The following is a 12777-nucleotide window of genomic DNA, read 5'->3' as shown; positions in this document are numbered from 1 at the left end:
TTGGGGAAAAAATACTTAAGATTTTAATAAATATCAAAGAAAAAGACTTAATTGAAGGAAAGTCATGGGAAAAGTCTTTCTGCATGTTGTTGTAGTCTGTAAACGCAAAAGTACTTCACAAGACCCAGACTTTGATTTTACTGGAGATCTGTAGGGAGATCTCAAACATGCAGTGTATGCAAAGAGACCTAAGAATATTTTTGAGCTAAAAGAATTTTGCAAGGCAGAGTGGGGAAAAAATCCAAAAAGAGGAATAGAAAGATAGGAAAGATTTGAAAGCTGTTATTTCTAGCAGAGGAGGAGTTACAAAATGCTGACCAAGAGAGTCTCCAAATTTCTGCACTTGGCATATTCATAATTTTTTATCTATAAACAACTGCATATAATTGGTAAGAATGCATTCATGTTTCAAGAAAGTTGTTGTGTTTATCATTGTGCCTTGTAAAGGTTGTGCCAGCTTATGTTTTTGGGGGGTTTTTTGGAATTAATTGAAACCGTTTGACCATGGGCGACTTAACTTTTGCATACAACTGCATCTCACTCATAGTTATGCTGCATGGTAGAATATTTTTGTGTGATAGCATTGAATTGAGTAGTTCTGAAGGGTTACAGGAAGACAGTAGATTAGATATATAAGATACACCAAACAAGTGTGAGCAAACACGTGAATAAGATATAGATAAAAGTATGTGTGTTTATATCTGTCTTTCTGTCTATCTATCTATCTGTGGAGAGAGAGAGAGAATGTCCCTTCTTCCCTCCATCCCCCAAAAAGATGAGAATTAAAATCTTCAACTTTAGGGGGGTCACGGCACTCTATTCTTGGTGGATATCTTTGCAAAACAAGCTGAATCCTGTTATCATGTCTTACCTTTTTTTTTTTCATTAAAAAAATTATTTAACAATAATACAGCATATACAGATACACAAATATAAATAGAGATACCTATTCATTTCCCTCTTAAGAAGTACATCAATGGTACTCTGTGCTTGTTTTATTATTATTTTTGTCTTACTAGAATCCTTTTATTTAAAACAAAAGTGCACGCTCAAAAAAGATATTGTCTATGAATGAACAGATAATTATAGAGGTTGTGCAATTACTACTCAGTGTGTCTTTTTTTAAAAAACAATGTCCAGAATTGTGTTTCTTAGTTTTCTTTATTTTTATCCATTCCCCATTCCCAATCTAAAGATAAAAATGAAGATGTCTTGGAAAGAACAAAAGTAAAAAACCTTGGAGCCTCCAGAGAATGCAGTTACTGTGGAAAGTTTTTTCGTTCAAACTATTACCTCAATATTCATCTCAGAACTCATACAGGTAAAGAAAACTGGACTGTGCTTTTGATGAAGAGTCAAAAGGGGAAGATTTTCAATATTTTCAAGCCAGTTTGGTCTAGTGGTTAAGGTACCAGGCTAGAGAGCAGGAGACGGTGAGTTCTAGACCCGCCTTAGGCATGAAAGCTGCCTGGGTGACTTTGGGTCAGTCGCGCTCTCTCAGCCCAACTCACCTCACAGGGTTGTTGTGGGGAAAATAGGAGGAGGTGTATTTGCTGCCTTGAGTTATTTATAAAAAAACAATAAAGGTGGGTTAAAAAAAATCTAAAAAAGTAAAAGACAAATAAGTTTCAGTATTGACACTCGTTGGAGAAATAGTTTGTTGCATGCTGAGAAAATAGGAGAAGTTCCCCTTGAGGGTTGAGACCACCGAACCAGTGGAGTAGTAAAAGAGCTAAATAAAACTTTCCTAGAGTTATTGAGATGATCAAATTGCTGTCCGTGTAGAGTTCTGGATAATGGTATAAAAATGGTTGTTCTCTCCTTCCTATGCTGTTATAAACCCCAAAACTGTGAGTCAACTCTTTAAAAATTTGGAAAGGCTCTTGGTTATTGAGGGATTTTTGAATAAAAGAGTTTTTTAACTTCTGAGTTAAAAACAGCAATATTAAGGGCACTGCTACTTGCTCTTTTGAATTGTTCTAATCTCACTTTATTGCCTACAGTTGATCTACAGTTGTTAGGATTTTTTTATCAGTGTTGGGAGGAAAGACTTCCACTAGCTCTGGTGCCAAGAATGTTGGCATATTTCTAAACACCACCCCCCCCCCCATTTCTAGCAAATATCTCTAAGTTTGTCTCAACCAAACCTGTCTTACTGGTTGGATGATGTCGGGGGAAATGGAGGAAGGAGTGAATACTGTTCATGCCATCTTGAGCTTCTGGAGGAAAATAAGGTTATGAATTCAACAAATAAATGAGTTACTCTGCGAATTGCTGTGATTAGCAGTTGGGAGGCGTGAAGGTCTTCAAACACGCCTTGTGTTTCCAGGAGACTGAGCAAGGTAAATATTAAGGATTTGCAGTACAATGTTGGAAAAAGCGTCAGGCAGGCTAACAAATGAGTCCTACATGTGTATGAAGACAGAAGGAGAATTAAAGGCTTTAGGCACCACATGTGATATTGCTTGTCCTTACTTTTCTCTCTCTCTGCTAAGCAAACCATCATTTTTAATTTCTAAAAATGAAATCAAAGTCAAATAGCTAAGTGCAATTAATGAAACCATTATTTTGGCAAAGTATTTGTTGTTCTAAGATGTTTAGTAGCAGGAGAGAGAAAACACCCAGAATTCATTTCTGTTTTCCGATGAATTAAAAGAAGGAAATGAGGATTTTCTGACTTTTGGCTCATTACTTTTGCAGGCGAAAAACCATACAAATGTGAATTTTGTGAGTATGCAGCTGCGCAGAAAACATCTTTGCGCTATCACTTGGAGAGACATCACAAGGACAAACATACAGAAGCTGCAGCAGATCTGAAAAATGACAGTAAAGGGTTATTGCCTTCTCAGGAGACGGGCTTCTTGTCAGTAAGCGGTCATGCTCCAGAAACCAAAAATCTGAAAAGGCTCCTTGAAGATGCCAAAGATGCCAAAGGAGTAGTCCCACCTCTAAAACAGCAGAAAGAAGAGCTTTACCCTTTTCAGAGTGCACCAAAAACTATAACTCAGGACACGAGCAAAGGCTTAGACTGTGATGGCTTGAAAAAGGGTGCATCTGTTTCAGTTTTAACATTTGAAAAAAACACAGCAGAACTTCAGGCAAACAGTCTTGTTAATAGAACTGAAAAAAATAATTCCGAACTAGCAGAAAATGTGTTTTATGCTGGCCGAACAAATGCGGATCTTTTAAGCGACGTTACTGAAAACTCAAAATGCAGATTAACAGTTCAAGAAAAGCCCTTAAATTTATCTACCGCCTCTTCTCAGGATGCGCCAGTAATTCCTCATTCTCGGTGTTCCTTAGCAACCAGCACCTGTCCCTTTTGTACTTTCCGGACGTTATATCCAGAAGTTCTAATAATGCATCAACGGTTGGTGCATAAGTCTGCTAATAATCTCAATGCTGTTACTAAAAGTAGTATTAGAAATAAGGCAGCTCATAAAGCCAGACGTACAGGATGCCCACCCTATCTTTTGGGCAAGGACGTGCCACCACTCCCTCTTAATTCTGGGAAAATCAAATCTCCCTTGCTCACCCAGTCAAAATCTCTGCATGTGGAGAAGGCGAGGCAGTGTCCCACCCCACAAAGCAAAGGACCCATTCTTCCAGGGCAAAACTCCAGCAGCCTGGCACCAAGCAACTTGAAATCGTGCAAACCCCAAATGATGGGCCCTCAGATGAATAACTGTAGACCACAGCAGGAAATGCACCACAGCCCTAGTAGCATTTCAGTACAAGATAAAGGCAAAGCAAGACTTTTGGCTTCTCAGTTAGGAATAGGGAGCAGCAGCCTCAGCAGCTCTTTGGAGAACCCTTTGAACAAAGCTTCTGGGTCAAGTAGTCGAGGAATAGAGTTTCTCAGTAACAGATCTGCTGGGAACAGATACGTGGGATTTGATGGACTGGCTTTTAAAAGAGTTAGGCCTAGTCTCTTTGCTCTGGAACAGATTGATTCTGCCCGACACCGGACAGAAAACGATGCTGCCAGGTTACCTCTTTCAGGCAAATATTCAGGTCTGCTCCCTCAGGAATGTTCACACACCAAGCTTGCCTCCTCTCTCCTGCCTATCAAGCAAGGGCTCATGAGCTCTGAAGGAGATGCTATAAATCCCATGACTGTTCTAAAGCCATATGAAACGTACGGCCCTGGGCCATTTTCCAGTTCCTGTGGATCAAGTAGCAGCCATGTCCCCAGCTCTTCAAAAGAAGGTATATACTTTCTTAGCTCCTTGCAATGAATGATGGCAAAACAAACTGTTCTTTAAAACAAAGAATACTTGCTGAATGAAATTATAATCTTTTACAGCCATTGCACTGGCCACAGGAGAACAAGCCAGAATTTCATCTGACTCTTGATGCATTTGTAAGATGTCCTCCAAACTAGCATTTGCTTTACACTTGCTTTTTGTATTTAGATAGCTGCCTGATACTAAGTTAGACCACTGAGATGTTTAATTTCAGCCACATTGGCTTGTAGGTGTCTGTCCGGGGGTTCAGGCAGGAATTTTGAAAAATCTAGGGATTAAACTTCCCATCTAGTGCTTATAAAGCACGTGCAGGATCCCTCAGGTGCAGCCCTTTCCTTTATCTTTTCCCACTGTGGGCATGTTTCTGGAAGCATGAGCCTTCCTTCAACCTGTTACCTTCAATTACAGTAATCCCAGGAATAGGAGTGCTCAACGTTTTTGGGTTGAGGGCTGCCCTCAGATTTTGAGTGTAGGCTGAACTACTTTAGATTTCTTTTTTATTCAGGTGTAATTCAAGGTAAATTTATTAAATATATTTAACACGATTGTTCCTTGTTTACTTCATAATCAGCTGCTTCTGTCCCTTACAGTTTGGTGGCCAATTTTGGTGGGGTTCAGGGGCCTGAATGCAAGGGGCCTGTGAAATACATGAGGCCCTAGGGTGCCTCAGCATGTACACCCTGTCACAGGGGATTATGAGGCTTGATATCCAATACATCTGGATAACACCAAGTTGGGAAAGCCTGCGTTGGGCAAATATTTGTCAGTTGCGTGTAAAGACATGTTAAAAACCAATCAATTGACAGTTTCTCCATTCTAATTTGTCCCTTGTGATTTTAAAATATCATTAGAATATGCAAACTCTAGATGATCAATTATCAAGACAAATTTAACTCCTAAATGCTTGGGTGGTTGGTGTTTTTTCAGTTTCTCCCAGCGGAATGGTTGTTTTTAATCATTTGGGTTGTGGATAAGATTGGAGCCAAAAGGCATTTAATGTATTCTGAGATATGCAGGAGTACAAAACAGGGGTTTGGGGGGGGCAGCAACAAAGTCCAAGTGAGAATAAGCATACTTGCTAACCTCTGTAATCCCCCCCCCCAAATATTTTGAATGTTAAAAAAAGTACAAATGGAAAACTGGGTAGAAGAGTATATTAACCTGCATTCAAGCTAACATATTATCTGGAAGGACGGCATTACTAGTTGAAATCCTCAACCAGAGCTTTCAAAATTAAAATACTGCAATGCAGTATTGCAGGTTCTGTGTGCCTTTAATATTTCTTTCTGAAAAGTATTGACATTGTCTCCTAGAATCTTTCAGGGTGTTCTATGCCAACTAGAACAACTTTGCATAAAACGTTTAGCCCACTTCACCTTTTAGAAAGCCCAAAATGGCTTAAAATAAGTTCTCCTTGGCTTCCCACCCAAGCAACCTAGAAGTTATTAAGCCATGAAGTATTATCTGTGTCACCACTATTCCAGCAGTTGGGCAGGTCCAAGTCTGTTTAGTTTTAAAAAGCAAAGTCTCCTTTGAGTTAAGCTCAACTTCGGGTGGCCACGTGGGCACATCTATGTAATAAGGAAGCTGTTTGCCATTTTCTTTGAGAAGTTTTTTTCAACTTCCCAGTCTATTTTACACTGGAATTCCCGGTGATCTCTCATCTAAATACTAGTGAGACCAGCAGCTTCGGTATTAAGCCCAAAGAGGTGCAATACCAAGTATCAGGTGTAGAGAAAGAAAAGTAGAATTACCCTGAACTGCTGAGTTTTGATAGATCTTGTCTGTCCTTCAAGCTGAGGTGCGATGAGATGGTAGAAAACCATACTATCTTACTTACTGTGTTTTGTAGGTGGATAGCAGGTACTCTTTATCCTTTCCAGAAACACCACCCACAAAGGTACAACATGATAACAGTTTGAAATAATTATGACTCTTCAGTTGGGTCTGCTTGCACAAAATGCAGTTTTAAAATATTTACATATAAAAGTGCAATGTGTTTCCATGTAAGTTAATGTTAACAAGCCAACCCTGAATAACCAGGTGCTGGGGAGGTTGTAACTGATGGCTGATTGGACTTCAAACTTAATGATTCTAGATGTGCAAAAGATTTGTGCAGCAAGGAGATTTGAGGGTACCCATGCTCATTGACAGACTCTGTAATGCCAAGGAATAACTTGGGTGAAGATTTTTGATTAGAAAATTCAGACCAGCCATCCACATGTATATCCTCGTTCCTGGATAATGAGTGTGTGTGCATCTGTTTTTTTAAGAGCTCTTTTTTTTAAAAAAAAAATCTGATAGGATCTGATTTACAGCATAAATTCTTGCCTTTCTTGTTGTTTGGTTTTTGGTGATGAGCATATCAGTGCCTGAGAAGATCCTAGGAAGATGCACCCAACGTTAGCCTTCTAGTTTCGGTTTGGAAGAGTCATTAACCAATGATTACAGCAAGCTCCAGCAGTCTGGGCAGGGCAGTAGTGGGGCTCCCTTAGTCTAACGTTTAGACAGCCTAAATATTTACAGCGGCTACTATGCTAATTCTCCCAGAATGCCTCTGAGCCTCAGTGTAGCATCATAGAGGAATATTGCACTGGGATGGAGTCCAAAGGCATTAAGATTATGAAAGATAATGGAAACAACAGCTACTGGAGGATCTTCCTGAGATTTTAGTTAAATAATAATGCTTAATCAGCTGTAATGCAAAGATGTCTAGGTTTCATTATCATATACTTGAAAATGGGGCGGGGGGTTCATCTGAATATTTCAGAGTTCTGTATTCTATGAGCAGGCAGTAACACGTTTTAGTGGCTGAGAGAAATACATCAGATGCGTTTATAGATATCGTGCACTTAACAGTCCTGTCTTATTTGTATTCCTTTGTTAATATGTTGTAACGATTGTTTGTTTTTAGGAAAAAGACCAGTCTCGTATCAACACCTGTCTAGTACCTTGCTACAAAAGCGAAATTATGAGAGCTTTATTGGCAATGCCCATAACCGCCTGAATGATAAGAAAACATGATTTGGCTGCAACAGATGGTAAGGCACATTTTATACAGAAACATACATTTTACAGTTCCAGTGCTATCGGGAAGGCCTATGGGCCTCCACATCTTGCTGAATTGCAGCGCCCTCCATCGTTTACCATTTTATCCATGCTGACTGGGGTTTCTGGGAGTTATGGTTCTGTAACACTTGGAGGGCATCAGGCTCCCCCTCTAATGTAAAGCAATTTTCTCCAATTCAGCGCTTTGTGGATTGTCAGGACTACAGGTCCAAAATCTCCCATCTGTCGTGACCCTAAACATCTGGAAAATTAAAAGTTTGGGTAAATGGTCTAGTTCAAAGCGTGTGCAACTTTGGGGAGACCATGGGTTACCCTTGGCTTCTGAGTGGTGTTCTGGGACTTGTATTCCAAAGTATGGGTGAGCCAAGACAAAAATGAAATATGATTTTACTTAAAGTTAATTAAATATGCATTAATTAAATACAATAAACAAGATTATTCCCCATATGTTTAACACATTTCCCATTCTGGCATATTAAAAATTAGAGTTTGGCAGTAACTTTTGAAATATCTCAAATAGCCATTTTCAAGATTGGGTTGGGAGACACAATTTGGACATCTCCAATTTGGAAAATGTTAGAGGAAGAACTGGAATATATGTTAAGCAGTGGTCAGACTATTAAAATAGCATTACATGTAAATAAAGAGAACCTGTCCAGAAAATTGTGCATTTTACTTTCTATTAATGTAAGAATTTTAATGCAGGACTGGGAAATCTATAACCCTCTAAATATTGCTGAACTACAGATCCCAGTATCCATCACTGTCTAATGCTTGCTATAGCTACTGGAAGGGTTGTTCACCAATATATCTTACTGGGAGAGAAAGGCAGAGTCTAAATTAGGCTTCTGCTCAGATCTATTTTGCTTCACTGAAATGACAGCCGTAACAGCATTTAGCTAAAATCTTTTCTCCCATGGTGGTTGTCCTGCTGCCAGAAAGACATAGAGATGCTCAAGAAATCAAAGTGTAATTCTGGGCCTATGTGGTTGCTATCTTTAAGAAAAACAGGTTCGAATGAAAGAAGACACAGTTTGGCGTACAAATATTGCTCTGAATTATAGCGAGCTGTTGCTAGACTCTTTGAGACAGACTAGTTTCAGGCTACTGGCTTAGATCTTCCAGTGATCAGACCTGTCATTTGGCCCTGCCTCCAGTTGTTCGCTTTTTCCAAACTACAGTATAGCACTCTGTTAAATCCTGGCAAAGATTGATTTAATGTCTCAAATAGTTTTTGAGTTCTAAAGCGTTAATGTTCTAAAGGCAGGATATAACTCTAACAAATAAATAAATATTGTATAGTAAGAGAAAGAGCAATGACGATGATGGTAATATAAACACTGGGTTATTTTTTTTGCTCCCCGGGAATGTTCTGTGTTTAGTTTCCAGAGTATGTGTGTTTTGTTTCACCATAAAGTATCGACAATTCTTCCTAAGTATATGGATGGCTCTGAGGTTAAGGCTGCTTACTAGAATTTAGACTTAGTTTCAGTGTAAAACCTTGTCCCTAGCAGGTATTGCTGGTAAGTATTCTGTTACTTTACAGCAAACACATCATAGTTTCCATATGCCAGTTTCAATTGCAACCATATATTATGTAAAATGAAATCTGACCCCCCCCAAATCGAGTTTTTATCTAAACCTCAACACCGTATTTCCTGCATTTTGCAGTAAAACTTTAAGAAGATCAATCCATTTACAAGCCCTTGAAACAATAATGCTATCAATATTGTTTTTCCATCTGTTGTGAGTCATTTGAAAAGAACTTTTTTGTTTGTGTATTCCAGGTATGAAGATGCAGACTTTGAATTCCCTTACAGTTCATCTCTTGAGAATGATAGAATGGCAAAAGCTACCAAACTAAGCTGTGATTTTACTGTGCATAGAGAAAAACACTACAGTTGTGTAACGGAAGATCTGATCCTGTTTGGATGAAGCAATGTAAACATTGTTGTCCAAGGCAGTGTTGTCCATGTGTGTGTATCAGTTCCCAACCTTGAGTAATATTTTTTTCTTAGAATTACTGTAGACCAAATATTCAACTTAAATATATTTTTGCATATGTGAGTGCTGCTGATGCTGTGTGCAGTTCCTTGCATCTCAGGTAAAGCTGTGCGTTCTGTTTCTCTCACTGAAATACAAAGAGGATTTTTGTCTGAATATTGTCAGGTTTTGTTTTCTTCTGTAAAAACCAGTTTTCAAAGAACCATGTACTACTTATGTTCATCTTAAGCACAATTAATTACCTCTCAGATTACATCAGGAACATTTAGCACCAAACAAGACCATATCTTCTTTGGAGAAATCATATACTTTCTCAAATTGAATCTTGTTTTTGTTTTTTTCCCAGCATCGCTTCCACAAGGGAATGGAATTGGTTGCACTCTCTATTAGTGTAGGAAGTAAAACTACTCAAACCCTTGATATAAAGACATGATTCCTCTAGTACAGTTGGACGTAGAATGTTTCTAGCTGAATCCCTTCTGGGTATTTCGGTTCATCCCTTTTTCTTAATGCTGTTTTCACCTCTACATGTGCATCATATTGCAAAAATGTATAGATGTAAATAGATTTTGTACATATGCCTGAGAGGAAAGGCCAATCACCATACCAACTCATATATGTGAATATAACAACTCTTGCATATTTACTTGACAAACTGAAGGTTCAATCTGCCTCCCTCACATGGCTTCATAGAAGATTCCCCCAGGTTGCTCATGCATTCCTGTTCTGCTTGTCCCTATCACAAAGGCTGTTTGCTTTGGGTCAAGATAAAATTTTTAGACACACTGTGATGCACACAGCAATTGCCTTGAATTGGTGGCTTGTGGTCCCTTCTCATAGAAGGCCACAGTTCTCCACGTAGCCACATAATACTACTTGGGTTCCCATCTGAAAAGTCAGGACCTATGCCCAACATCATTTGCCCAAACCAAGATTGTGTGTATAGTGGTCTTGTAATTTTTGTGCGTATACACTTCATGAGTAGTTCAGCCCAAAATTGAGTGACAAGTTTAACAAGGAATCGTGATTTGCTGGTTTTGTTTTGTATTTAGATCCAAGAGGTTTTTTTCCCCATTGCACAGGACTGAAAATTGAATAGGAGAATTGTCTGCTGACTGAAAAATGAATTGTGCGTGTTGAAGCTGGATGTTCAAAGCATTTTGTAAAGCCTTTAACAACACCTTAATGTTATTTTCAGTTTGACATACCCGTGTTTCCAGAACAAAAACGGTTTCAAAAATACCTTTTGCACTGTTGAATGTGTTTCCTATCAGATGTAAATTTGCAGAAGCTAGGTAGACATTCTTGGAAGTTTTCTTCACACCCAGCAAGCAACTTTGGAAGCATTTTAATTTTCTGACTTCCTGTGTGTGAAAAAAATGTATCTCTGTAAAACTGGCAATGTAATGAAGTGCTGTGTATCAGGAAATTGTACAAAATTTACCCTTTTCCTGTTCATAAGCTGAGCCATATGTACATAAAATCTAGATTTGTTTTCCTAGTTTTGCACTTTTATAGCCTATTTTTGAAGATGAATACATTTGGAAGATGGTTGATCTATTTTTGCCTGATCCTTCAATGAGTCTTGTCTCTTTTTTCCTTCTCTCTGTTTTTAAGTAATTTTGCTTAATGAAATGATAATTTAAAAAAAAAAAAAAGACCAGGACTGTATTTAATTATAGTTTTTAAAAGCATCTCTTGCTTTTTGTTGGTGCAGTCTTTTGGAAGCTTATAGGCATCCTTCTCAATTTGGGACAGAATTAAGAACACAGGCAGTCAGTTCCCAGTCAGAGCATCCTTTTAAGCATGGGAATTACTGCAGCACAAGCTTTTTGCTGTCCTACTGAAAGTTTCTATGAAAAGCCCTGTATCTAGTCTGTATCAGAGTTGGGTTGGGTTCCAGGAGGGAATAGCATTACGTGCCTTCACATTTCTGATGTTCTATTTGCAGCATAGAATCAAGCAACTTCTGCATGTTGTATAGACTTCAACTCTCCACATAAGCAGCAGGTTCCACAGTGGCCTGGTCATTCTTTGAGCTGATCCATCTGGAGGATGTCCAGGTGGGGGAAAGCTGCTGGTGGGATGTTGCAAAAGAAGCCTTAAGCATAGTCCACTGAACCTTTCTGGGCAGAGGTGTGGTACAAACCAACATCAAAAGGAAAAGACGACTTGTGCAGCAGTTATTTGTATATTACAACATTGGTCCCCAAAATAGGTTTTGCCCATCAGTATTAACTATGGGATACTACTGTATGTGTCTTTCTTCCTTTTCCTCTTTTTGGTAGTAGTGAGGAGAATACTGGTACACTTGTTATATTTATTTCCTTCTACCTTGATTTATTTTAATTGTTACTCTTACATTGTTGAGCTGTAGACACCATAAAAATCATTTAATTTATGCTGTGTTTTCAATTCAGTGGAATTTGTTATATGTGATGTAAATACAGACATGGTGAGGGATCGGGTTTTTGTTTTTGTTTTGCAAATACTCCTGTTGTCCTTTTTTGTCATCTGAATATATTTGAAAAGAATCAAACAGGGAGAATGTTGATTCGTGGTTATGATTTGAGGACGATGGTATCCTAAGTTTGTTTATTATTCCACATGGTTACAAAGAAAATTCAGTCTTTGATCCTGCCAATATATTTGAGAAATTGAATTTCCAAGGAGTGTGAGTGTGTGTGTGTGTGTGTGTGTGTGTGTGTGTGTGTGTACTGAGAGTGGAATTAAAAAGCTTGCAGCCCTCAACAGTGGCCAATGTGGTTGGGGGCAGGGGGAGTCAGATTGATGAAGGCAGTGTTACAGCATGTAGGCTCCACCCTTTTCTACATGCATTGCGAGGTGCCAAGCATGCCCAAAAGAGGCAGAGTTTGTGCCATGATGCTGCATTCATCTGACAAAAGCAGCAAGATCCTGTGGACACCACCATAAATGGAAGTTTTTCCTGCGGTCTACTAGGACCAATGCGTGCTTTGCCAAGAAGCAACCATGTAAAACGAGCTTAGAGATTGTAGATTTTGCCTTAGTTCAGTCAGATCACTAAAAGCATATGCTGTGCTTTGGTTTGAATGCTAGCTGTCCCACATGGTCTGCTTCAGCTAGTCCTTGGTTTAACCCAGTGTTTTTCAAACTTGGCAACTTTAAGATGTGTGGACTTCAATTCCCAGAATTGGCTGGGGAATTCTGGGAATTGAAGTCCACACATCTTAAAGTTGCCAAGTTTGAAAAACACTGGGTTCACCAAACCACTGTATGTGCAAACAATGATATTCTGTAAATTAGATTTAATGGTGGCTTGGAGAGAGTAGGGTCTAGACCTAGACCACAGGAGCAGAACCCAGGAATTACAGAAGACCCCAGGTTCAGCCTTTTGTACCTCTAGCTAAAGTTTTTGTTTTGAGTTACGTTGAAGGTTTTTTTTTTTAAGCATAACCTTCCACTGCATTTTGCCCAC

At 38.9% G+C, this 12777-nt stretch overlaps 1 protein-coding gene across 4 annotated transcripts in view; it reads left to right on the top strand.

The window, feature by feature from the left end:
• Positions 1 to 11721, top strand: part of ZNF217 (zinc finger protein 217) — a 35334-nt gene extending 23613 nt beyond the window's left edge. For all 4 annotated transcript variants that reach the window (XM_088153685.1, XM_007423505.4, XM_088153686.1 and 1 more), the window contains exons 3-6: positions 1196 to 1321; positions 2701 to 4209; positions 7162 to 7288; positions 9104 to 11721. In XM_088153685.1, coding sequence (XP_088009811.1) covers positions 1196 to 1321; positions 2701 to 4209; positions 7162 to 7271 — 1745 coding nt within the window. In that variant the 3' untranslated portion in view covers positions 7272 to 7288; positions 9104 to 11721. The remainder of the gene's footprint in view (positions 1 to 1195; positions 1322 to 2700; positions 4210 to 7161; positions 7289 to 9103) is intronic.
• Positions 11722 to 12777: the final 1056 nt, after the last annotated feature.

The sequence above is a fragment of the Python bivittatus genome, unplaced genomic scaffold, assembly GCF_059951505.1.
Source record: "Python bivittatus isolate LINGU-HERP-01145 unplaced genomic scaffold, Pbiv_v1 ctg000700_np1212, whole genome shotgun sequence".
Taxonomy (NCBI): Eukaryota; Metazoa; Chordata; class Lepidosauria; order Squamata; family Pythonidae; genus Python; species Python bivittatus.
Note: the sequence above shows the minus strand (reverse complement) of the source record. Positions and strands in the feature narration are given on the sequence as shown.